This window comes from Anser brachyrhynchus (assembly GCF_964034855.1).
Source record: "Anser brachyrhynchus genome assembly, chromosome: 3".
In the NCBI taxonomy this organism is placed as follows: Eukaryota; Metazoa; Chordata; class Aves; order Anseriformes; family Anatidae; genus Anser; species Anser brachyrhynchus.
This window is the reverse complement of record NC_137696.1, coordinates 104,457,377-104,483,548: the sequence shown is the minus strand read 5'-3', so window position 1 is coordinate 104,483,548 and position 26,172 is coordinate 104,457,377. Positions and strand designations below refer to the sequence as shown.

The following is a 26,172-nucleotide window of genomic DNA, read 5'->3' as shown; positions in this document are numbered from 1 at the left end:
AGAGCACTTTGTTTAAAGCCTCCTGCTCTATTCATGCTCTCTCCTTTGTGCGTGACAGGACCCGAGTGCCATGCCGAGACCAACTTCCCAGGACCTCGCAGGTTTCTGGGACTTATTGCAGCTCTCGATTGAAGATGTCAGCATGAAGTTTGATGAACTGCACCAGCTGAAACTCAATGAATGGAAAATAATAGAATCACCTGAAAGGAAGGTAAGCAGACCATGGACAATACCATTTACTTCCCACTTATAGTACTGTGGTCTCCCTGTGTTAAATCCAGTAGTGAAGCGTAGAAGGTTTCCAGCCCAAAGATAGAAAACACCTAACTGGTATGGCCCAATTTATACATGGAAACCTTCATCAGATGTGAGGGGGTTTTATTTTCTTTTAGTAATGTTGAGCTGAATTGTGTAACAAACAAAATGGATTTTGCTAAGTCCTGTTTGTCTGCTCTATAACATTTGTGTTGAAATTATTTGGATTCACATTAAAAAGGCTACAACTGAAATATGTTCTGATTAATTCAGACTGAGAACAATAGCCCAATTATTCAGTCAAGGTAAACTGCACCATGCTGCTCCATTTGGGCCAGCTCAAACCTGAGCATTATGGTGCTTAATCCTGCCCACAATGGATGGCTGGTGCTGGAACACGAGTGAGACAAAAGCGTATGACAAAGCACAGCGCTGGTCAAACTAAAGCTTGGCTATGAAAGTTTGGGGGAGAATTTCTGGCAAACTGCCTGCACCTCTGTGGTGCAGCTTGGGAAACACCCCTGGCCACCAGGCTTCCAAAGCAGGTGGCACCATGGCCACGAGCACAATGTAAACCTGAAACTGCCTTTCCCCTTCCCAGAGCAACTCCCAGCCCCGCTCCCAAATTATCCCACTGCCCTTGCTGATTATTATATTAGTCAGACGAAGGCAGCATTTGGTTTGAGTCAGTACTGTTGGCCTCAGGTGAATACTTGTTTGGTTTGGGAGGAATTAGGAGGCATTTTGACAACTCTTTCATTTCTTCATGCTCCTCTTGGATTTTAATTTTCAGCCAACTGATTGGTGGATGGTGAGTTTGCAACTCTTGCTTACTAGTGACAATTGGAAGTAAGAAATTATTGTAGTGACAGCAACAGTGGTGTTCCTGAGAGCGAAATAATTAAAAGTGAAAAAACAATAAGATGGGACAGCAGGAATGGAGCCCTTATATTCCTGTCTAAAAACAGGAAATAAAGAAAATAAAGGCTGGAAGAGCTGACTGTCATGGAGAACAGCATTCTAGGCTGCTGCACTGTTCTTGTTGAGTTGAGAACATTGAACTATGTTCTTAAATTTAACTCTAGTCTTGGCTAATGCTTTTTGGTAGTAGACTCAGAATTAAAAAAAAAAAAAAAGTAATGATGATTCTGCAAACCACAGGTGTATCCGTTCTTTTTTTATTATTATTTGAATCCTGCTGTGCCTCAAATTAACTGTGTTCTCCATAAGGAACAGCCCATACTCTGCACTATTACAACCACTGTAAGTGATCCAGCAGAAAGATATATCATAATAACCGTACAATACATATGAAGTTGTGGAATCTCCATCTTTGGAGATATTCAGCCAAGTATTAAATATGATGACAAAAAACGTGTTTTAACTTCAAACTTGAGTCTCATTTCAAGTGGGCTTTGAATAGAGTATTGTACTGAATCATCTCCAGAGGTCCCTTCCAACCTAAACTATTATATGATTCTGTGAATCTGCAATATCTTTTTAAGGTCCTTATGTGATATTCCACAATCTATAATGGAGTAAAATATCAATTTCATACTTCAGAAAAGTTCTTGATATAAAACCTGCAGAAGCCATTTACAGCTACGTTGGTAGCAAAATCTATTGACTCTCACTTTATAGTTTGCTAATTCTTCAGTATAATTTTCTTTAAAATGGTCCAGGCTGACAAGGAGAACAATCAGCCCTATGTTCTCTCTCTGGTTGGTGCTTGCATGTTTCCATTTAGCAATTCATAGAGGAGAGTAAACTAACAGACATGTATACACAGCTGCTATCTCATATCCAGCTGAGGCTAAACTCAGTATGATTAATTTAATTAAAAATTCTGTCCTGCTAATCTTAGACAGTCTTTTCACTTGATCAAACCACACAGATGCGCTGAATTCTTATTGGAGAGCCAGTGTGTGTTTCTGTTTATAATGAATGTAATAGTGTGTCAGCTAAAACTAAACAAATTCATGTGAAAGCGAGGTATGTAGACTGCATGTGTAGGACACCTGTAAGTACAGTAAAAGGAAGCGTAGCTATTTGAAAGCACAGGACGACCGAATTTGTGCTGAAGTAATGGTTTTCTGTCAGTGTTTCTAGAATGGGTAGCACTTCACATAATCCATTAATCAGCTGATCTGAGAGCACAAAGTGAGCATGCTTGATGTATGTAATGAGTATTTTGCTTTGTATGTCTTCAGTTTGCATGTTCTGCTGATGGTATCTTCCACACGCCATTCACCTTGAACTCATTCACCTCCTGTTGCAGGAAGAAAGAAAGGTTCCTCCTCCTGTACCAAAGAAGCCCCCAAAAGGAAAATTCCCCATCACAAGAGAAAAATCTCTGGACCTACCCGACAGGCAGCGACAAGAAGCCAGAAGACGGCTCATGGCTGCGAAGAGAGCAGCATCTTTCCGGCAGAATTCAGCCACAGAGCGTGCAGACAGCATCGAGATTTACATCCCAGAGGCTCAAACCCGGCTTTAAAGACAGAATGCTGCAGAGTTCCTTTTTTAGACAAAATGCTTGTACAGTTTGTCAATTACCTGGTAATTTTTGTCTCATTCTCTCCACTAAATATGCCCTTGCTGTTGTGTTCTTTGTGCCATAAGCACAGTGGAATGCTTTTGATTTCCTCAGAATTTGCTGAGCTCACCGCAAGAACGACTTCTTTTGTATTTATTGTCTGACTTACAATCAGCTACAATGGATAGGGCTTGTCGAGACCTGACTTATCCAGTATATTCTCAGAGGACAACAAGAAACACCTCTTGAGATGGAACCCAGCTTACTTTTTTGTTATTTATATTTTTATAAAATGTGTGATAATTAGGGATAAGAATAACAAACTTATAAATGGGTGCATCTCACCATTCACTAGAGGCATTAGCTAATCCAAGTAGAAGGTGCTACAAATGTAAAGAGCAGGAAAGAAAGAACCCATTTATCTCTCTGACCTCCAGTTTCTTTTCCTAGAACCCAGCTAAAATATTTACCCATGTGCTCTGCCACTCTCCTCATCTTTGTTACTGCAAAATAACATTAGGCCTCTCATGTCATGTCAAGTTTCTGGAGATGAACAGGGATATCCAGCCACTAAAACTCCAAAGTTCATCAGAAACCAAGAAGCATACAAGTCTGGTGGTGTTGGGAATGCCCACTGAGAAACGTTTGCTGTTAGCAGTGTAACAACACTCTGAAACCTAAGCAAAATTGTAATGCAAGAGGACTTGAGTGATGGGTGAAAGGAAAATGGAAGCCTTAAAAAGTTAGATCTTCTGTAGCAAGATGTGTAAAGAAAAAGTTATACTTACTCCTTTGGAACACTCATCACATTTTTAACAGTTCTTTTATGTGTTAACGTTTATTTTATAAGCCTTCTCTCTTTTATTTCAAGAGCTGCGCTACATGTAATATTTCAAACTCTCAAAATGTTATATCAATTGAGTTTCCAGGGTATCCTTGAGAAAAAAAAAAAAAAAGAAAAAAAAATCTTGCTTGTTTAAAATGCCAGTTGTGATGTTGTAAACAGTTTAAGAAATATGAATGTGAGTGGTAAGTATATCTAAGTTTAAATGGTTATGTTAAGGTAAAGGTGAACTGTGGTTTACAGTTGTATTTTTTTTAGAACTATTTTTCTATGCAGTATCACTTACAGCAAGAATAAGCTTCTTGCTTGCTTCAGACGTAACAAACATGACTCAAGAGAAAACTGATTTCCAGCCATGGAATATAAGGAAAATAATGTATTTTCAAGCCTCTCATTATCAGAAGATAGAAGTGGTGACTCCCACAATTAAGAGGCTTTAAATCAAAACAAATTGAGATAGAATTATGCCACTTCACCTACCTTCCAGAGCCAAGTGAGCAACCCAGCACTTAGAAGTCTTCAGGTGAAGACGCAATAAGATAAATAACCCACAGACTCCGACTCCAAGGTTGGAACACTACTGAATACTACTTTAGGTCAAAACAATATTAACACAGTGAGACAGACAGTCCCATCTACTACATTTCCTGTTTACCTGCTTTAACAAATGCAATGTATTTAGCCATAGGCAGAACAGCTATTAAATTATACTCTAGCACTTTGGTTCTTCACCTGACAAGCACTTTAAATCCGTGTCCCACACACCCTGCAGCCTGACAGATGACTGAAAACATGAATTATCATAGGTTATGCAGATCTGACATTGCTTCTAATCTGTTTTGGTTTGGTTCTGCTTTTTTATGTTGTTTTTCTTTTTCTTTTTTATCTTTTTTCCTACAGTGCATAGTACTAAGCATGAGTTCTGTCTTTGGAGCACAGCTAATAAAGCACGTTTAGCTTCAAGATAGGAATCTTTAGAGATGAAGTTTTGAGATGTTTCTGTGAGGAGAAAGCCCTGTAAATTGAGCCTGATATCTGGTATATACTTTGCCAAATAGCCTTAAACTATATTTGGAAGCAAAAACCAAGACGAATGTATATCCTTCAAAAATGCAAAAAAAAAAAAAAGAAAAGAAAAAAAAATCCCTGAAATATTCTTCTATAGATGAAAACATTATCTTTCCCATCCCTTGTGTTTTCAAGGCATTTTCTATTAAGGAAAGAGCTGAATTCTGGGTAGTGTACAATATTGATACTACTTCTATATTTGTTGTACTATTTTAAATACAAATGTACTTGCAGACACTGTCATCTTTAGTGTCGAAAACTGATATATTATTTAATGTGGAGCTGCTATTTAGAAATATCCACATAAAACTAAAGCTAGTGTCTTTCCTAGTTTTAGGAAATACAAAATCGGCACACACAACTAAGTATATAGAGCTGTTATATACATATATGGCAGCTGATACATTTTCTCTAATTTCCCTGTACACTTCACACTTGACTTACTCTTTTGAAAACTCCCATCTGCAGGGACAGCTCACGTGATAAGACAAGTTGCATTTGATCCTGCCACTAATCAGACTTTAAAAGCCTGACAGTTGTAAAGACAAACTGTAAAAAAAAAAAAAAAAAAAAAAAAAAGATTACAGATGTGCTTAGATCCCAGTTGACCTAATAATGCTTACTTGGGGCAGTCCATCTAAGTTTTTAATTTAGAATCATATTTTCATTATTTTTTTGATATGTTACAATTTTAATGGATGTTCTCAGGCAAAAATAGGCCTGCAAGAATGATGCCAACCCTGTATTTTACATTTCCCATGCCATTATAAGCAAATGTTCAACATAAATGTTGGATGCATATGATTTCTGTTTGTTCCACCTTTGTTCCAAAAAACAAGAATGGAAAAAAAAAAGTATCAAAATTTAATTAGATGCCTACTGAAAGATTTGATAATATGTTATCTGTGCATGTTATATTTCAAAGTGCAATATATTCAATTCTTGTACAGGTAACATTCTATCATAGAAGGCAAGAAAGCCATTTCTATCTACATATTGTACATCTTGTTAGTTTAGAAAAATAACATTATGGTTATCATACTTGTGTTGCAAATAAATCAAATTTTTTCATTCCCTGACATGAGAAACACAGCACATGGTACCTTAACATAGAAACAGATCAATTGTAATCTGACCCCACATCATAAAAATAGAATTCAGTTATAAAACCAATGCAGGAGGAGCATAAATAAACATAAAGATAGAAAGTAGAATACTTTCTACTTAGAGACATCATGGAGTACATCCACACAGAACAGCCAGATATAGCAAAATGGTCTAGTATTTAACTGAATACTAATTGGACTAATATTTATTTTAACTGATAAAAATTATAGAAAGTCTCTGTTCATTGCTTCATTGCCTGTAGAACACAAGTATAATAAACAGAATTGTGAAAAGTTAAATAAAGAAAAAGACCTGACTGGTTGATATCTGCCATACTTATTTTTTGCTTTGTATATTTTTTTAGATTTGAAATTCTTTGTAAATTGGTGAAGTATATTATGGAGTGTTTTACTATTTCTTGTTGACCTGATCAGAATGGCCTTTGGCAGTGTGCAAAGATTAATAATGTTGTACAGTTTAATACCAAAAAAAATACATTTTAATTCATGCTTAAACCTTGTCATGATGTTAGATTTGAGATTAACCAGGAAGGAATTAAAGCGTGCATAGGAAGGTGTGTGGATTTCATGTCTATATAATACATTTCATATGATATAAATTATTTGTTTTAAAATAAGCCCATGTCCTGCTGTATCAGTAAATTAATACTCTACTTTCTACTCCTTTGGCACTGCATCTAGTGAGGGAATTTTTGGTCATTTTGTGGTTTGCAAGGAGAATACTTTCTTCCTAAGTGATTGTGTGCCATAAGTGACCTGCGGTCTCTCCAGGCCCTACTGCGAGCGGTGGAGTGGCATCCTTCCAGATGCACTCATCTCAGCTGTTTGCATCCAATATCTTGAGCTTGCCTTGGCTGGCCGGTGGGTTTGATGTCCTTCCTCTTTGGCATTACAGGCAGGGTACACATCAGAGCTTGACCGAGGTATGGTTTGTGCACGGCCATTCGAGCGCTTAAATTTGAGCTGGCAGCTCCAGGTGCCAGGGTGTGTGTGCTGAAAAGCCATGAAATCCTGTGCAGCGGGAGCCTTTGTATTAGGCAGAGAGCTGAAGTGAAAGGTGAAGCAGTGTTACTCCCATTGCTGTTCCCAGAGCAGATGGCTTTGAGGTGACACCATGGCAGGCTACATTCAAGGTGAGGAGCAGCAGTAAACTCGTTAATGCCTAGAGAGGTGCTTCCTGGCGTATCACAGGTCGACTTACATTTATACAGTGCCTTTCATCCAGAAGGATCTCCAAGCACTTTATTAGCTGACATGCAATCCCCAGGCCTGGCCCCAGCTGGTGCCGGGACGGTGGTCACCCTGCCTGCAGCTGGACCTGGGGACCTGCAGGGACAAGGGCTCTCCCGCCTGTCCCCATGCTGCCGGGGAGCTTCCTTCCACATCACCCTCCCAGCACCCAGGGAGGACCCACACGGTCCACACCTGTGCCAAATGAGTAGGGAATACTTGATGAAGCAAGAGGAAAACCTGAGCAAAGCAGGGGGAGAGGGTGATGCTGATCGTGTCCCTCCAGGATGTAGGCAGGGATAGAAAAACATCAAATTACATTTTCAGAACAGTCTCTGCCTTTTCTGTTTGTGACAGCAGCGAGGTCCTGGCGATGAAGGAGCTCCACCAGGAGGGCACCTTGGGGAGCCAGGAGAGCCCTGGGCAGTGGTGAGCGCAGGAGCTGAGCCCCCTTGCTCAGAGATCTCAGCAAGTCTCTCCTTCACAAGCGCATCCCCCGTGGCTTTTTCAGCCAGAGAGATGGATCTGGGGCACGTGCTGCAAAAGCAGCCACCACGAGTTGCACAACTTCAGAGTGCCCTACTCTCTCCCCTTCTTCCCTCTAGCCAAGATAGCATGAGGGATAACATGGAGCACAGGACTTAGGCATAAGGATTATGCTTTGGTTCAGGCAATTGCTCTGCATTGAGAGTCGGCTCTAACCCTAAGGGTTCGTTGTATGACGGAGCAATGGGGACACCTCTCAGCACTGGCAGGAGAGGCAGATCAGAGGCAGCCATTTCACACTGCAGATAACAGAAGGAGGATTTTATACATATATACATTATAATAATTTTTCAGCATCACAGTTCCCAGACTGTCGGACCCAGGAACCACAGTCAAGGCTCATGTTCTTGCAGGCTGTGTGGCTTCCTTGCAGCTGAGCCATGCCACTGCCATGTGCCGGGCCAACTGTCCCATGCAGTCCCATGGCCCATCTGCAACTGCTCGTCATGTTCACCTCCAGGGGCCATCTTTTGGGAACAGCTGTTTTATGGCATATTCATATGCAGATGCAGACTCCGGGCAAAAATTAAGCCCTCTGTATACATAGAAATTGCTTAGTTTTTCTCTGTAATGCAGCTACCTCTATGGTGTAATGCTGCAGCTGTTTAACCACATAATAGGCTGTTCGGGACAGCAAGTAGAAAACTGAAATTGAAATGGAAACTTGCCCAAAAGAGAATTTGGACAGAATATTTAGGCTGATTCAGCTCCCCTTAACAAAATAAAATTCTAATAGCTGCAAGAGGCCATGACATTCATTATATCTAAAAATCATATTCCAGTTCCCTTCTTATTAAATGTATATCACATCTTATAAATGATGATCACACAAAAAGACTGCATGTTCAGAGACCCTCCTTTCCACACATGGGTGTTTCTGCCATTACCATCCATTGCTGACACAGAATTGGGCTTCTGAAGTCACATCATAGATAATACAAATTAGTGTGTCTACACAGTTTGCACTTGAACTGAGCAAACAGAACAGTTTTCATCAGCTGGCAATTTAATTCTCTATTTTATTAAGGCCAAATTGTTATTTTTCTAAATTGGTGTTGCTGGAGGGGATTTTTTACTTCTCTAATATAAAAACATGAATATTTTCACTAACATTAAATGAAGTGGAGGTTTATTTGAAGGTATGGTCGTTATTCACCAACACATCCTGTTAAGTAAGATTTTTTCTTCTTCCCTTATTCTTCTCTCATTCAGCACAACATTCCCCATTCTTAAAGATGAACTATCATTAAAATGTCTTATTAGTGAGATGAATTATGGCAGAGCTTTGGCCTGTGTTCTTATCTCAGTTGCATTAGAGAATATATAATTCTTCTTAGAATTATATAAATGAAATCTGAAAGGTCAGATTTGGACCAATAAAATTCAGGTCAACATCTGACTCAGCAAGCCCTGCTGAGGTAGGAGGGACTTACTGCGAGTGTTAGCTACTGCACAATGGTTTTGTAGGATGTGGTTCTTCTTTTCAAGTCAGTCACAATCGAGCAGAGGACTTGCTAGTAGGTTCAAGTCTCTGACCATAGTTCTCACAAAGAAATATTAGCTTTGTTTATAGTTAGCAGTGGAATCCACATGCTCATATCCATGCTTTGATTTGTGCTCTGGAGGTTTAAGAGTATGGCCATCTCATTTTAAAAGGGCTCCGCATGTATGTATTCTTTAGTCCACTTTAGACATTAATTTCCTGAATTAACAAAATTTCCCCTTCAAGAAATCTGACTTATACTGCTCTAGAACTGTTCTTTCCTGAAGAAAAGCCACTATGACTGTGCAGGATTTTCTGCACCGAGACAAAACACGTATTTTCATTTGCCCTGTGACATGCCAAAATAAACAAATGTGTGGCCTAAGGACTAAATTAAATGCCTCCTATAGAATTTCAAGGAATGTTAGAACCAGGAAACTAGCTGTTTAGTTATCATTAAAAGTATATATAAATATATATAAATATATATATACATAAGAAATCATATCAACAATGAGGATGAACTGAGTGCCAAATATTCACCATCTGTATAAAGCTACACTTCACTAGAATTAAACTATTTTATGTAATTCTCTTTCTCATGCTTTTATGGTTCTTTTGATAAATTCTATTTAGTAGCATGCAGGATACCTAAATTGAATGTACAGTATGTTGTTTCATTGCTACAATAATTTCTTGCTTCTCAGTAATATCTTCTTTACCAGAATGTTATTTGTTACTTTGAAGACATATTTGAGAATTGTTTTATTATTGAGTTATTCTTTTTCATGGTTCTCTACTCACCTCCAGCTGATTGTAAGAAAATGTGCTTCACTATTTTGCCCCATGGCTCTTTTATGAAGCTGCCTCTTTCAATTGGTTTATGTATTGTTTATGTTCATCTCCTGTAAATAATTCTGCAATTAAATTTTTTGAGAAAAATAGAGTATACTCTTTATTATATTTAAAATTTTGCATTAGTTAAAATATTCCATTTCCAATTAGGCAATTTGTAGACCACACTAAATTATTACTTTAGCCACGTTGAATTTTGAGTAAAAAAAAACTGTAAATTCATTTTCAATAAAATATTTTGATTGGGTTTTATCTGAATTCAAAGGAAGGCATTTAAAATCTGAAATAATTTGGCAAATAATGGAATCAGCTGTGCGACACTATCAATACATTTTGATTAACACTATCAGCAGAGAATATCATGCAGTGGTTTTAACCATTATGTGTCATTAACAGAAAGAATAATAGTCTCTTCTGTGTAAAATATCTGATATTGAATGTAAAGCATTTGTTATAAGGCAGAAGTAACTAGAAGACTGTTTTGGAAAGGTGAATCCTGGAGGGTCTCTGTATGTTTTTTTGTTTGTTTGTTTTAATAGCCAAAAGGAACTTTGAGCCCGTTTTATGTTTTTCAGCTCCCTCTAGGGCAGACAAGTCTCCTTCGGGGAATGGCATAAGCGCCTTAGCAGAAAATGTGATCAATGCTTTGCATTGGCTACACTTCTTGATAGAAGTGACAGAAGTGGCTTCTTCACAGAAGCCATGGTAGGCAAAAAACGAAGATGTGGGGAGTATCTGAGTCTAAATAAAGGAGGTACAAGAAATACTATGTCAAAGTGTTTAGTTCCTTAAATCTTAAGATTTTTTATTGCTCAGTATATACTCATATGTATATGCTCATATATACTACCACAACACTTAGGATCCTTAGCTGTGGACCAAGACAACACTGTACATTTGCAAAACAAAAAGATTTCCCTTAACATGAAGAGTTAACCTAGCCATTAGGTAAGATGCAGCAGACAGAAAGACATAGGAGAAAAAAATGAGTGAAACAGTGAGATGCTGTTCGTTAAAATGAGGGGTGGGGGTTGCAGCACTCCAGCAGCCTATCAGTTGTCAATTGTTTCATAGCTATCAGGAAAAAAAAAAAAAAAAAGAGGATAATGAAGTGGGTTGGAAGCTACCCTCAGGGATCTCTACCCCAGATGGAAGGGAGTCCAAGAAAGATGTTTGTTTCAGATTTAACACAGAGATGATGAATTTTGGCATGAGTCAACTGGAGGTAGAAGCTGACATCTCAGTAATTAATGAATGATGCTAGGTACGCTGTGGACAGGTGGTATACGAAGAAGCTGTGAAAAGTCTTGGCAGTAAAGACCAATAAAATTAAAGATTCTGTACTCTGCTGGCTCATTATTTGTATAAAATAATTTTCATCCTTAATACCTGTCATGGAAGTCTCAAAATTTTCCTGCTGTATATAAGCAATTCTAATGAAAACAAAACTTCTTTTTGTCTGTCTCCTAGCAGTGGATAGTAGGACCTAGAGCATCAGTCCTGTAGTGATATTTTACAACTAAGAAAGACTTTGATCACTTCTAGCTGAAATTCCAATGATGATTTAGCTTGTCTTAGCCTTCTTGACTTCCCTAAAATAGGGTGATCCTTTTTTTTTTTTTTGCAATCTGGAAAGGATCTCAAGACTAACAAGCAAGCTGCTTCTTGTACAACAGTATTACAGATGGTTACACATCAGCCTTAGCATTATAAGCATACCCGTATACATGAGGACAGTCATTGCTGATGAACTAGTAAGGTCAGTAAAGCTGGAGCATGGATGTGGCATATTTTATTTCAGTTGCTGAACCAAATAATCAGGTGCAGAATACATGTTCTGGAATTAGCATATTTATTCCAGCTGAACTGCATTGACACTGGCAGTGGGCTTGCGGAAGGCTGTTATTGTTTTAATCGTAGCAGCACAGCTGAAGTGTGAAAATTTTGAAATGTAGACAAGTGCCTTACATAACCTATTGCAGCTTTAACATAATCCCCAGACAGATTCTGCAGTGAATTTTTAAACAAACAATTTATAATGGCCTAATGGATTAGGTAAAAGCAGTAGGTTGTGATAGATCTTCACTTCATTAAGGCTTTTGATAAAGGTCCAATGTAACATTTTAATAGAAAACTAGAAAAATATTATCTAAATGGAGTTGTAAAATTAAATCTGATGCAGCTGAAAATACTATTTTAATTATGTATATATCCTTGACCCATTTTAAAATCAGAAGTGGGAGCAAAAGCAAGAATCCTACAAAAATCTAAGCTGGTAACAGTCCTAGGCAGCAATTTCACTGACAAATTTGATGAGGGACTAAAAAATGTAACATTCATTGATGCTGACGTGGGAGAGGTTATAGCTGATATAGAGGATATGATCAGTATTCAAAGTGATCTCCAAAAAAATGGACACCTTTTCTAAATCCAGTGTGATGAAATTCAGTGAAGAAGTAAATGCAAAACTCTATACCAAGAAAGTTGTGATCAAGCTCAGAGGTGACAGAATATATGGTTTAGAAAAAGTAGAACAAAGATGTGCTGTGGTGGATCACAAGTGAAATCAACATGATGCTAAATCAACGCAAGCTCTTAAGGAAAGGGGAAATCTAATAAAATCTAATAGTGAATGCATTTGCATATCATTAAATTAGTGTGGCTTAACAAATTACTTTGCTGTGTAATCATCCTTGTATACACAAACTTAAATTGCGGCGCGCACACATTATTGGACTTGACATTGCAGACCAAGTGAAAACAAATTACCCACAGAAAGAATGAGACTTCAGAGACAGAAAAGTCAAACTTGGGTAGCTGAGGCATGCCTTTTCCTCTTCCGACCAAGCTGCTTAACAATAATCTCCATGGCCATTGCATTTTGCTGCATGTCAGGTGTCTAGGGACTTCTAACAGGCTAAGACTATTAAGGAGTGAGGTAAAAACTAAGCATGTCTCTGTCCTAGGCTTGAAACACAGTGGGGCTGGGGCAGAGGGCAGGGTGCTTTCTGTGTGCTTGCATTTAGGAACCAGGCTGCCGTGTGTGGGCAGTGGCAGGATACCAACTTTCTGAATCCCACTGTCTTCAGCATAGACACTTCCACTCAACTCCTCTCTGAAGATTGAAATATCTGAAATTATTGTTCAAATCTCAGGCAAAAACTAATACAAAGCGTGAACTAGTGAGATAGGCAGAAGCACATCAGAACATCTAAAAGTGATACTGAAGAACCGAGCCATCAGTTATGCCACTGAGAGAGAGGCAGGTTGAATTCTGGGGCTGTAGGGACATCCTCTGTATGCTACAGAGAAGTGCTTGCTTCCCTCTTTTCAACACTGTAAGGTTTTGGTTAGAGTATTAAATGCTATTTTGGAGTAATTGAGAAGCACATTGAGAAAATTCAGAAGAAAGCAACAAGTATTGTAAGAGGTTTAGAAAGCATGGCCTAAGTGAACAGAGTTGAGAAAATGGATCAAGAAAAGATTGACTTGTTTCAACACAAGAAAGGTTTTTATGAACTGTTAATACAATTGTTTCCCCCATCCCCTGAAAGAAGGTTATTTTCATAATTAACATAAAAATCTAGCTTTTTTGTTTGTTTGCTTGTGTAAGAGTGGTGAATCCTGGAAAAGACTACTTAGTGCATGGGCTCAGTAATACAAGGCAGCAGGCATACCTTAGCCAACCTTGCAGACGTGACCACATTTCAGAATCCCCTGGAGAACCATCAGGGCCACCATGCAAGCTCCAAAGGGGAAGCATCCTGAGTGCTGGTCCCCAACTCTCACTTGAGGTGAGATCCTCTTTCTAAGCATCTGGCCATTTGCAGGTGTAAAAGAGGTATTCTGTTCACCTGCCAAAGCTGCCAGCGCTGCTGAGAGAGCTGGTCTCCCCATCTCTTCCCAGAAGGAGAGGGTGACCAGATGGGTGGATATCAGAAGCTCTCCTGGTCCGTGGCCACTTCCAGTCCTGCAGGACCACCCTGCTCACAGGTACCTCAGCCAGGCTCAGCACTGTGGGATGCTCAGGGCCAAGGCCAGATCCCTGATCCTTTTACTGTGTAGCATGGGTCTCTCAGGTCATGAAGGAATGAAGCTCAGCAGCTCTTGGATAAAAGACCTTAATGCTAAATAAAGAAAGTATAGAAAAATGGTAATAGTAGCTGAATCAGTAATGTTCTTTCCTCAGTGTTAGGTTCATATTACTTTTTTTTTTTCCTTTCTTTTAATAGCTTGCACTGGTTCACTTGAGGTGTTTAATTAAGGGGAAAAAAAATCAAAAGAAAGTTTCCACTTCCCATGAGAAGTAACACCACCTCAGCATTTCCCCCTAATGGAAGTTCAGATCCTGATCAAGCTTGGAACTAATGAACTTGCTTAGCCAAAATGTCGTAGAAAGTCCTTGTGGCTGTTGTGTGGTTATCGTATTCCTCGTGACTCACACTAACTCATTTGCATAGGTGTGAGCTATTTAAACAATCCGAAAAAAAAAATACAAGGGGTCTTATTTGTCTCTGGCTGGTTCAAGAAGAACTCATTGCAACTGAATCTCATCCTACTCACTGCAGAACTTGGCAATTAAATGTTTGACAAGGATGGGACTTAGGTCAATGACATGGAAAATAATGACAAATTTAAATGCAGATCCTGGAGGAGTATATCATAATAGACTGCTTCAAACAAATTTAACAAGGAAATTAGCTTTGGTAAAAATCAAGGATTCTAAGTATTAAAATGTGACATAAAACCAATCATAATAGATGTGATAAATCAGTTTTGCCAGACAGGAAATAAATCACAAGTGAATAGTGAGGGAAGCAGATGAGTGTTATGCTTTGGGATTTCGATATGTCAAAGTAAATTTTGTAAAATATTTATAAATTTATGAAGCATTGACAACATCTTAGAAAAAAAATCTGGTATTTAGAATTTTATGGATGTTTATATATTTGTATGAGTTTATGTGGCTTTGTTTGTGTGTATGTATATATATATACATATGTATATGTATATATATATAATATGTATGTATATATTTATCCATACAGAAATAAACCAAGATCAACTGTAAATTTTATATACATTTACTTTCTTAAAAAGACAAAACTGTTTATTTGGTTTGGTTTTGTGTGTCAGCTATCTGTATATTGGGATGAAGTCATTTGTTTGTCCAGGTCACAGGAAGAGGGAGATGAAAAGAAAGCTGAGGAGAATACGGCTGAGGAAAGGAAAAAAAACATAAAGAAAAAAAAAAAAAAGAAAAAAAAAGTAAATCACTGACATGAAACATCATTTTTCCATAATTCTGCTTCATGTGAAATAGCATTTTGGGGTTAATTCACATGACATCTATCTCTACAGACAGATCCTAAATCAAATATACACATACTGTGCAAGAAATCAAACAGTCTGTGCATGAGATGAGCTAAATCATGAATTTTGATACCTTCCAGCCTGAATTAGAACAGGTAGATGTGTTGTTTTGGGACAAACTTCTACATAACCAATTCTTGTATTCCTGCACCCAGGCTCACTCCATTGTCCTGAGAGAATCTTTCCAAAAGACATTTTATCAGCTGACTTATTTAACGTGACATGGAATAAACAAACTTTGCTAAAGCCTCCTCTTTTGTAGTAATGAGTAAGAAGGGACAATTCTCCATAGGATTTTACTCTCTGAAGGTACTAAACCGAAGGAAACAGGCTAATAAAAGATAAATGTGAATGTGGAGATAAATGTGAATCTATATCCTTTCAGTCGGAAGGACCACGTAAGGCCATGAATGTACTAGATGTGACAGCACGTGCAGAGGAACTTCCACGTGTGTGCCATTTCCCCACTCACTTATCTTCAAATATCAAAGTAAAATACATGTAATCACAATGCTGTTGTAAGTCGGGAGTTACAAAGTTCTCCTTTGAATTAACCGGTTTGGAAGGGGATGAGGCAATACCATGAGAGGACGTGGCATGGGCCAAGGAGGTGCCAGACAGCAGCACTTTATGGGACTCTCTTGGTCCCTCAACAGACTTGGTGTAGGAAGCCTCTGGGACATGTTTACCATCTGTGACATGAGTTTCACTTCGATGACATTTCCATTGTGGGACCTAACAGGTTGTGGCCCTTGTTTAGTTTCTTTCAAGGACCAAACTCTCCTCTTCTGGAAAGCAGATGGAATGGGTGACCCGTGAGCTGCTTAATATTTGTCTTTATTGTCACAAATGAAGCTTCTGCAAATGTCTTCTGCAATGATCCGTCCTGTAGCAGCGTTAGATTGTACATGGGGACTCAACTTTTTTGAGGAAAGATCAAGTGTTTCCGGTGAAGCTGCTGTTGTGTTTTCAGCTGTCAGGAAAGGCTAGGTGAGGTCAGGGACAGGATGAGTGGTAACTCTGAGTCAACTTATGCAAGGGTGTAGTTTGCAAGGTAAAATATACAGGCGAAATCATTCCTGGGGAAGTGGGTGGGACATGTCACAGATGGATAGCAGGGAACAATAGCTGCTTTTCAGTCACAAGCTTATTTCCAGTAGCTAAAAATGAACACCTATTATAACCAAAATAGGATCTAACTTGCTATAGTTCTTCTCCTTGCATTAACTGACACTTCCCCAGGGAGATCAGGATTTCAGAAAGCATCAGAGGGGCTGACAGCCATTTCAGCCCCTGTCACACCACAGCGCTCTGCCTGCTAATCTGACCACCTTTCTGGAGTTTTCAAAAGGCGTAAGTGCTATTTTCCTTTTGCCCTAAGCAAATAGACACTACCAGGGTCCTGGGAGTTCCCTCCATGAGCAGCTCTGGTTAAAAGCAAACCCTAACCCTTGTCTTGTTTTATTTTACCTTTTTCCAGAAGGACCCTCACTATTTCTTACATTTAGCTAAATGAAAGGCACCTTTAATGTGGTTCTCATACATAGAGCAGGTCAGGAAAGAAATGCAGACACAGGTGGATTGAGAACACTGCATGGAGGGACAGCCTGGCGAGGCATTAAAATCTTCAGCTCTCTTTGGCAATGTCAAATGGGAGGGAACAGGTATTCGGCAGTCCTGGTTTTACTCCTCTGAAAGATGAGAGCAATGAGAGGAATGCACCAGATCCCTTCCCCAGCTTGCCCTCCAAAGGCAGGCGGCGTGCTGCAGAAATGCAGCTAGGCCACAGGGCCGCGTGGCTGCTGGCCAAGAGCTCCTGCCGGTGTGTGCAAGCCCAGCCAGCACCGCCGAAACACGCTCTCAGGCCTGCAGAAGTTGATACTGCCACCCACTGCTGCTTCTGAGCACATTCCCCCTCAAACTGAGAGTGAACTGCTGGCTAGAGTTTGTTCTCAGTAGCACATTTCCCTTTCTGGACTCACAGCTCTCCCTGCAAACGGGTATATTTGGGAATAACAGGAGCTCTGAAGTGTGCCGGTGTAGGTTGGGGTGGAAATGCTTTTCAAAGACAAGGATCAGTGGAGCCGTTGGATGAATTTTCTGTGCTGCTTCTTCTCAGCCAAGAATACTTTGGCCCCAGCTTTGTGCCTTTGCCACAGGCTTTTTGTTCCAGATGTTGTCAGCGTGTTGCAGTGGTGCAGAGAAGAAAAATTCAGGTCTTCTTAATGTCTGAGGCTGAACACCCATTGCCTGACAACAAAACACATTTCACCACATAATTGGAAGCAACAGCACCTGCAGGGCAGGTGTAAAGGGAGCCTTGACTCCCATAAAATGAGGTTAGAAGAAAAATTTGGAACAGCGTTGGTGCATCTGGACCATCAGTGTATGTTGCTGTGTAATCTGTGATTTTCTGCAGACAGAGCTTGGAAAAAAAATGTATCAAAACAATATAAAAGTGGTTGATGCAATACAAAGTATTTTCTTGAATGGTGTTGATCTGATTATTTTCGAGAGAGTTTGGGGGATTTCAGGGTGTCATACACTTTTGCCGATATTTCCTTGCACCATGCCTGTGCCATTGAAAGAACTTTGCTTTAATTTTAATTCAGTTTCCTCCCTTCAGCTTCACCTGCCATAACAGCTATGCACATCAGGCATGCATCTGTGTGCACAGACACAAACTAAACCCCCTTTACCAAGTGCTTCTTGTTAAGCCAATTCAACCTCAAATTTTCCATGCCAGTTGTCAGCATCTGATGAAATTACTGGCAGGACGTTTTCAAGCAGAAGAATTCATTTCTATAAGTGATACTAGGAAGGAAATGTGAGAATCATTTCACCAGTGCCATACTGATGAGGAAGCCCATAGTATGTCTGCAACAAAGCTTAGCTCAAGAAAACAAACAAACAAACAAACCCCCACCTGTTCCTCATCCAGTAAAGAGCAGATTTAATACAGCTCTACCTTAGGCTAAAAGGGCTGGTGGAAGGCAGAAGGACCAAGCTCAGCACCTTCCCTGCATTTTTCCACTGCCACTGTTGCCGCATTATAAGTGAGTGTGAGAAGCTACAGGTAACCACAGGGCTTTGTAATACAGCAAGAAGAAAAATACATAACGAAATTAAACCAGGTTCCTACCTGAGCACAGAGGAGCTTCAATAATTTTAATTAATGGCCAGCAGACACATTGCAAATTACCAGACAAGCAAAGACACATAAATGAATAAATAAAAACATCAAGAATGCTGAATCCTAGAATACGTTTTTTCTCATTTTATTTATTTGTGGGTGGTTTTTTTCATTCAATTTACAAAAAATACCCCACTCAGAGTTCTACATGATATGCAGTTCTTGTCAGAGCTTGTAAAAAAATAAAATAACATATCAAACTCACCACAGAATATCACAGAAGTAATTTAATTTCAGAAATGCATAGTAAGTCATGGTCAGTGAGAGTCAGCAGTATATTCCCTGAACATAATGGAGTCTCAGGTATATCAAGTCTTATGAAAGCACATAGTCACTCAGACTGCTCTGGAGAACAAATTATCATTTATTTGACCGCATGAGGATCTGTGGCACAAGCATTTGTGACATCTTTCTGAATACTGGCAAGAAAAGGGGAAAGAAAAAAAAAAAGCTATTTTAATTCAGGAAGAAAAGGGTACAGCTTGACAACATTTATGTGCATTTTACATTTGTGGTAAAAGCAGGATGACCAAGATAAAAACTGTCATGAGAAAGCGTCTTCCTCCCCAAGGCTACGAATGCCCCCCTTCCCTGCTCCAGCCCAACTCTATAGGCAGTGGCCACGCAGAAGAATCACTGAAGGCAGCTTTGCTCAGTCTGTGCTGAGTAACATTTCTCTAATGAGGAAAGTAACATCGTTCAGTGTATTTGGGGCTGGGAAAATTTTCTGTCCCTATTCTTGAAATATTAATTAAATATTTGTATGTTTATCCACTTAGAGAAAAGACACGGAGCACTTCCAGATTTACTTTAATGGGCTACAGATGGATTTTCAGAACACTAATAAAGGTTGATTTACTGGAGCCTGATGCTACGTGGCAGAGGACAGCTTGAGTCAGAAGGAGTCAAAATGGGGCAGCCAGGGTGCTAAGAGACATCCTAGTTGAAAGCAGAGATGATAATGGGTAGGTTTTATCTCATATGTAATCCTCACAGCAATTTCTTTCTATAAATAGGCTTCTCATGCACTATATTGGGTGAATATAGTAGCTCCATTGCTATGGATATTACTATTACTTTCTTTGGGTGAATGCTGTCTGCACAAGAAAGAAGGAAAAAAATCTTTGAGAAAACAAAACAACAAAAAGAAAGTCAATTCACAATGAAATGTCCAATCCATTACTAATTTCTTCCTAAAACAGCCCAGTTTGGTACATCATCTCAGCATGGATGAATAAGAATATTCTGATGGAAAGAAAAGAATGATGAAAAGAAACAAGTATTTTTAAACAGGTATTAGAATGTAAAACAGCTAGGAAATGAAGTTCAGCTGGAATTAGGCATAAAGTAATTTCTTTGATGCATTTGTTAATCTATTTATAGTTGAGATACAGTCTTTAAAAGACACTGGCAAATTTAGAGTCTTGCAAGTTATTCTTGAGAAAATGCCTCACAGAATGAACGTTAAAATAATCTGTTCAATTTATCAAAAAAACCACCCTCACACCACCAAATTAAAAAAAAAAAAAAAAAAAGACTTAAAAGACTGGTATGTCATCTGATTACAATATCTGATTACAATATATCAGTATTTTCCCAGGGAGGAAATACTGAGAATGAATAGGTTTCTTAATCTAGCCAGGAAATGTGTTAGCAGCAATGCAAAAAGAGAAGCTAGACTGCTTCACACTGCAGAGAAGGCATACATTTTAAGGCTGAGATTAGTCACTGGTGCAAGCTGCTAATAAAAGCAGCAAATTCTTCATTTCTTTTGGCCTTCAAAAGCACAAAAAATGGCTTTATGAAAATAAGCATTAGTCAAACTCTGGTGATGAAGCCTGATAAAGGAACGGCTGAGAATGGTAAGGGCTTGTGATGTGCGGGAGGTTAGATTACATGCTCCAGTGATATCATCTGTCCTTAAACGCTCTGAGTAAATACCGCATTGTATTAGTTTCCAGAGTAATGATCAGAATTCAGCAAATCCACCTTTTTCTCCATTTTATACATTTTTCTTCAGAAAACAGGGAGACAATTACTATTTGCGTCTCTATGATTGCTTTGCTATTCTATATGCTCCTAAGCCTTGATAAGAAACCGAATTCATTTTATGACCCTTTGACACTAATATGGCATTAACACAAACTAGAGCTGGGGCCATTGCATTTATCACAGCAAAGTACACCAAAATAACATCCACTGTGCGTACTGTAGCCTCAGGTATGTGGGATAAATGGCAAGATTTTAGGGACTCCTTGGGAGCATCAGATTTCATGTCATTACTAGCAGCAAATGAAACGTGACAGATGTTTAAGTCTTTGCTTTAAATAAATAAATAAATAAATATCAAAACAGTAAGAAAATTTAAATTCTGTGGATTTGTGTCATGCGTGTTCCCACACCAGCCTTCTGCCTACTGTATCTTCTTAAGTGATATTACCAGATCTGTTTGCAAAGCAACACCCCACTGTATCTTCCACTCTTCCACTCCTGAACAGTTTCTAGCACTAAGTTAAGATTAAATGGAGAGCGGATTTGCTATTAGTAATGTGAGTGAGAAGTGTTGAAGAGAAGCAAGGAAACAGAGGATCAAAAAGTGCCACTGCTACCATTCACTTGGCAAGCCATTCTTCAGGTGAAGAGTTGTGTTCCTTTACAATCGGTTCTCATTTTGAATATGCATGTGGTGCATTTTAAATCCAGATCCCAGCCCCGTGGTGTTGCTGTTTAAATACCAGAAAACCCCTCCACGCATGATTCTTGGTACCAGGGGATGCCACGGCTGCCCCGCCACTTCGGGGTGCCAGCAGAGAGCAGGGCACTGGGCAGCAGCACCCCAACCCCAGGTGGGTCAGGGGAAGTGCGGTGGAGGAGATGGGTTATATGAGCACAGACACAGACATGAGGTGCATCAGCTGAGAATATTATGGTCTGGAGCTTTGGTTTAGGCACCAAAAGGTTGGTCAGCAGTGCTGTGAAAGACAAGTGTGAATTGTGTTAGGAGCCTGGGTACCACTAACAAATATGCCCCTAGTTCACATTTGGGGCTGCTATCGTGTTGAAACAGGTAACACACTACTTTGATGCTTGCTGGGAGAGCTTCCTGTTTTCTTTCTTTCCAACAAGCCAGGATTAATGTTCAAACATGAAGAGAGAGTGTTGTCATGCACTGCCAGTCCTCTCTGCCCCTGTACATACAGAAAAGTGGCTTCTGCAGAAAAAAAACGCGTAACTTTTAGGATTGCTGAGCTTTAAACAAATCAGAGACACCGACAAGCCCATCATAAGATGTCGTCAGACTAGAAATGCTACCGAGAAGGGGGAAAAAAATGGCAAGACAAACAGATCTCCCTTCCCAGTTCAGCCTTTGTACAGCAGAGCAGCAGCAGCAGCAGCAGCAGAGCAGCAGCAGCAGCAGGAGCAGCGGCAGTAGGAGGAGGAGAAGCAGCAGCACGAACAGCAGCAGCAGCAGCAGCAGCAGGAACAGCAGCAGCAGCAGCAGCTCGGAGCTGCCCCCGGAGCCCGGCTGCCGGCCGCCTCCGCCAGGGGGCAGGAGCAGAGCGGCGGCCACGGGGGGAGCGCCGAGCCCGGGGGTGCTCGGGCAGAGAGGAGTTAAAACAGTAGGGAGATGTGGCAGGGTAATTCTTTCCTTGGGAGATAACTATTTTCATGTTTATATTCCATATTTTTAAGCAAGGAAAGAAAAAAGAAAAGAAAAATGGGAGTGCAGGTGACTCCTTCAAAAAGAAGTAACTGGGTTGCTTGCCAATTATTTGCCAAAAAGTGATAAATCCCATGAAGAGTGCTACAAAAAGGGCCAGACATTTGTAACCAAAATACCACATCTGAATTCCCATCTAAAGGACAACATCTTTTTACATTGCATTTATTGTGAATGCCCCATTACATTACATTTATTGTGGATGCCCCATGCCTGGAGGTGCTCAAGGCCAGGTTGGATGGGGCTTTGGGCAGCCTGGTCTGGTGGGTGGTGTCCCTGCCCATGACAGGGGGGTTGGAACTAGGTGGTTTTAAGGTCCCTTCCAACCCAAACCATTCTGTGATTCTATGATTCTATTTTACCCTTTAACCTCTATTGCTATGGTGTATTACAATGCTACTCCAAAAATGAAGTGGCCATAATCTTTAGCATATGAGATAAAGCAAATGCCTTGTACACAAAATACTTCGAAACAGCACCCAAAACTTCTGAGCAATGAATTTCTGAGCACGGAAACTCAGGATAGTTTTAGTCTTAAAACTTGCTTTCATAAGGTAACTACAGCACTTTTACTATGAAGCTTTGGAAAGCTGTTTTTATTATGAAGCTTCTATTACAGAGCTCACTCCTGTCCTGTTCTTAACCTTATTTGTCATAGTGCTATATCACGTATAAGGATATATAATTTAACCTGATAGCGGATAAGGATAGTAGGGCAATAATTAAAGTCTTTCATTGTATTTCTTATCGGCTGCTTTTAGACTACATAAGATTGTAGAACAGACTACAGTAAGAATACAGTAAGAAATTGTAGAGCTCATGTACAGGGATCTAATCAGCCTCTTCCAGGGAACACTGCATTACACTTTTGAAGAGCAAAACGCTGCTAGTCCCCATGCCCATCCTGGGCTCCACTGACCCTATTGGCTTCTTGAAGATCTTTATTTATGAAAGAATCTGATTTACATTATTTGGGGCTGCTGCAGTAGTTTTAGTGAGTGTTTTATTTATCCTATTTTAATTAAAGAAGGCAAACAAAACTGTGGAAAACAAATGTTAACTGGAGCTGTTTCCTTTCCAGCGGAATTCCAAAGCTTCAGCAAAGCCTGCTTCCATATGGTGCCTCAGGGCACACAAACACGTCGATATGGGAAGATAAAACCTCCTGACATTACAAAGCCAGTTGGTCAGAAGACATGCTCGCTGACTGCCAGTGTTGGACCCTCTCCCAGTGTGGGCACAAATGCTAGGACTATGAAGACATCTGTGTGCACTGTGTCCCCGTCTGTCTCCCATGTAGCTGAGCCCCTGCTTGGTGAGTTATGGTCTCCTGGGGCCCTGACAACCACAGGAAGAGCAGGATGGAGTCATGGTGGTCATCCATCTCCATTGCTCCCTTCTTTGCAGAGGGACTTCTCTGGTACTAGCTGTGCGCTGGACCCTGGACTCTCTGCCCTCTGTTCACAGGGGAGGTGCCTGCCCTCTGCACTGCTCCAGGCCAGGGAAGGGCAAAAATGAGATCACGAGGGCTTCAGAAATCCCTGAGGAGATAAAAAGAAGTACACTATTTCAATCAAATAAAAATATTTAATTAATTGAACACAGTTGTTATTTAAGAGCATTGAAGTGAGCTATCTAAGAGGCTATTGATCTTGCACACTTTTCTCAAAACGCTTCTGTAAAAAAGGGTTCAAAGGGGGTCCCCTTTTTGCCTGTCATCTGGTTATGATTTGCCTAAACTTTCATGATCTCCAAGGTCATGTCCTCACCCACCTCGCACTGGGGAGCCTTGGGTTGGCAGGGCCTGGTGCTGGCGCACCACCAGCACGTGCTCACTCGCACGCCACACGGGATGGCATACTGCTTGTGTATCGCATGAGCCTGAGGCAGCTGGAGGCACTCCAGGATCAGCACTAGTGACCTGCAGAGCTGCAGTGGTCTGCAGGTTAGTCTGCAGGCAAAAAGGAACTGGTCTAGAAAAAGTGTGAGAAGACAAGCTCGTATGATATACCCCCGATATCATGCTATTTCCTTGATCTGTCTTTACTAGTCTGATTTGAGTAGATTAAGACTGTTCTGCTGCTTCAAGCTGTCTCTGTAAGTAGATGGGGAAATTGAGGATGTGATGGAGTACCAACTCCACTGGCTCTGCAGTTGATGTGCCCCAGTATGTTCCCATCCAGAGAGATGGGGGGGAAGGGGGTGTGGAACACACCTCTCTTTCTCTCTCTTCATCAGCCTGATTAAGACACCTTTCTACTCCATGTGAAGCTGACTTATGCTGATTGCAACAGCATCTCCATGCAGATGAGTCTCTACATTTTCAACAGCTAAGCCCTCAGGAGAGTTATGGTCCTAGAAGATAGCAACCAAGGCCCTCATGTCTTTTGGGTCCCAGATCACACTGAGAAGCACTCAGCTGCTGAGAAACATTTCCTAGAGGAGACTAGTTCTCTGCATCAGCTAAAGAGGGAAAGTGGGGAGATAAGATTCATCAGACTTAGACGCCATGAATGCCCTTTGTACTCTGTTATTTTTAAGATCCAGCTCCTCCCTGAAGACTTCTGGGATTGCATCCCTTTTCTTCTCCACCCACTGACTTTCTGAAGACCAAATTGAACTGTGAGCACTTGTGACACTTTTTCCTTCAACCCCTATTTCCTAAATAAAGCAAATACCTAAGTTACATTTTGTTCTATTTTACATGCCTGAAGCATGCATTCAAATGAGAGACATCCCAAACACATCTACTTGTGTTTCCATGTGTTGGGTGTACACCCACAGCTTGCCTTAAGGAAAATTACATTTTTTATTAAAGCAACCCTGTAATGCATCATCAATGCTTTGTTTAGAATATATTTGTTCAAATGAACTAACACATACTGTAATCAAAAGAGCTGAGAGATATTAGGAAAACCTACTCTAGAAAAACAAATGGCTGTTAAACAATGTTCTAACAAAATTTAAGCAGACCTAAAGCGTTTAGAAATAAACATTTTGTAACATTATCTTATTTGGCATGTTTACTAAATCACAACAAAGAAGCGGAAAATCAAGTCTCCTTTAGACACATCAATGAACATAATCTAAATTTTTAACTATTGTACAAAATAATATTGAGTAATAAGGCATCAAATCGCAACACTGACAAGGGTGCAAAATTTCTGTTTTAAAGTCATTTTTCATTTGTTTTCTAACAGCAGCCAGGTTTAATATAGACAAACAAGTTTCATACAGAAAATCCTCCAAAGTTCAAAAATAAAATTTCTACTCTTCCTTTTATTTTTCAAATGTTTTCTAGAATGTTTCTTCACCACCAGAAACAGAAACATTAAATAACAAAAATTCCTGCAATGGGGCCGTCCACTATAAACATAGTTCACATATTTTAAATTGATATTTGATTTATTATGCCCCAAATACATTTATAGCTATTTTTTTCACATAATCGGTTTTGTCTTTTCTCAGTTTTTCCCCCTTTTTCCTCTGCAGACATTTTTAATGTACTGAACAGAGGAGATGTTCAACACTACACATTAAACATTTGCCTGACAGCCTGATGACTCTACCACATTATCTAGGCTCACTGTTCACTATCTCTGTCCTCTCAGCTATAGTCTCTTCAAATATTGACACTACTCTTCATACACAGAAATGCTCATATTTAAATTATTCTCCATGCAAAATGTCCCTGAATTTTACAGGGCTTATTTTCTGTCCTCTACTTCAGGCAGTTGTGAAACGTGTGATGTAAATCACCTGTGGCACAGCGTTCATAGTCCTCAGATGGTGCTTAATGATTGCACTGCACAGCAGCTCATAAAACTGGGCACATAAATGTTTTTATGGCTATGAACTTGTATGGGCTCAAATTCGTATTTCTTCCCAAATTTAGTACATTTCTGCTGAATTAGCTCCCATTCCCTTTTGACATCTTATTG

At 39.8% G+C, this 26,172-nt stretch overlaps 1 protein-coding gene across 1 annotated transcript in view; it reads left to right on the top strand.

Annotated features, from left to right (window-relative positions):
- Window positions 1-10,031, top strand: part of DLGAP2 (DLG associated protein 2) — a 463,115-nt gene extending 453,084 nt beyond the window's left edge. Inside the window, exons 14-15 of the mRNA XM_080588601.1 lie at window positions 59-211; window positions 2,534-10,031. Coding sequence (XP_080444727.1) covers window positions 59-211; window positions 2,534-2,752 — 372 coding nt within the window. The 3' untranslated portion in view covers window positions 2,753-10,031. The remainder of the gene's footprint in view (window positions 1-58; window positions 212-2,533) is intronic.
- The last annotated feature ends 16,141 nt before the right edge of the window (window positions 10,032-26,172 follow it).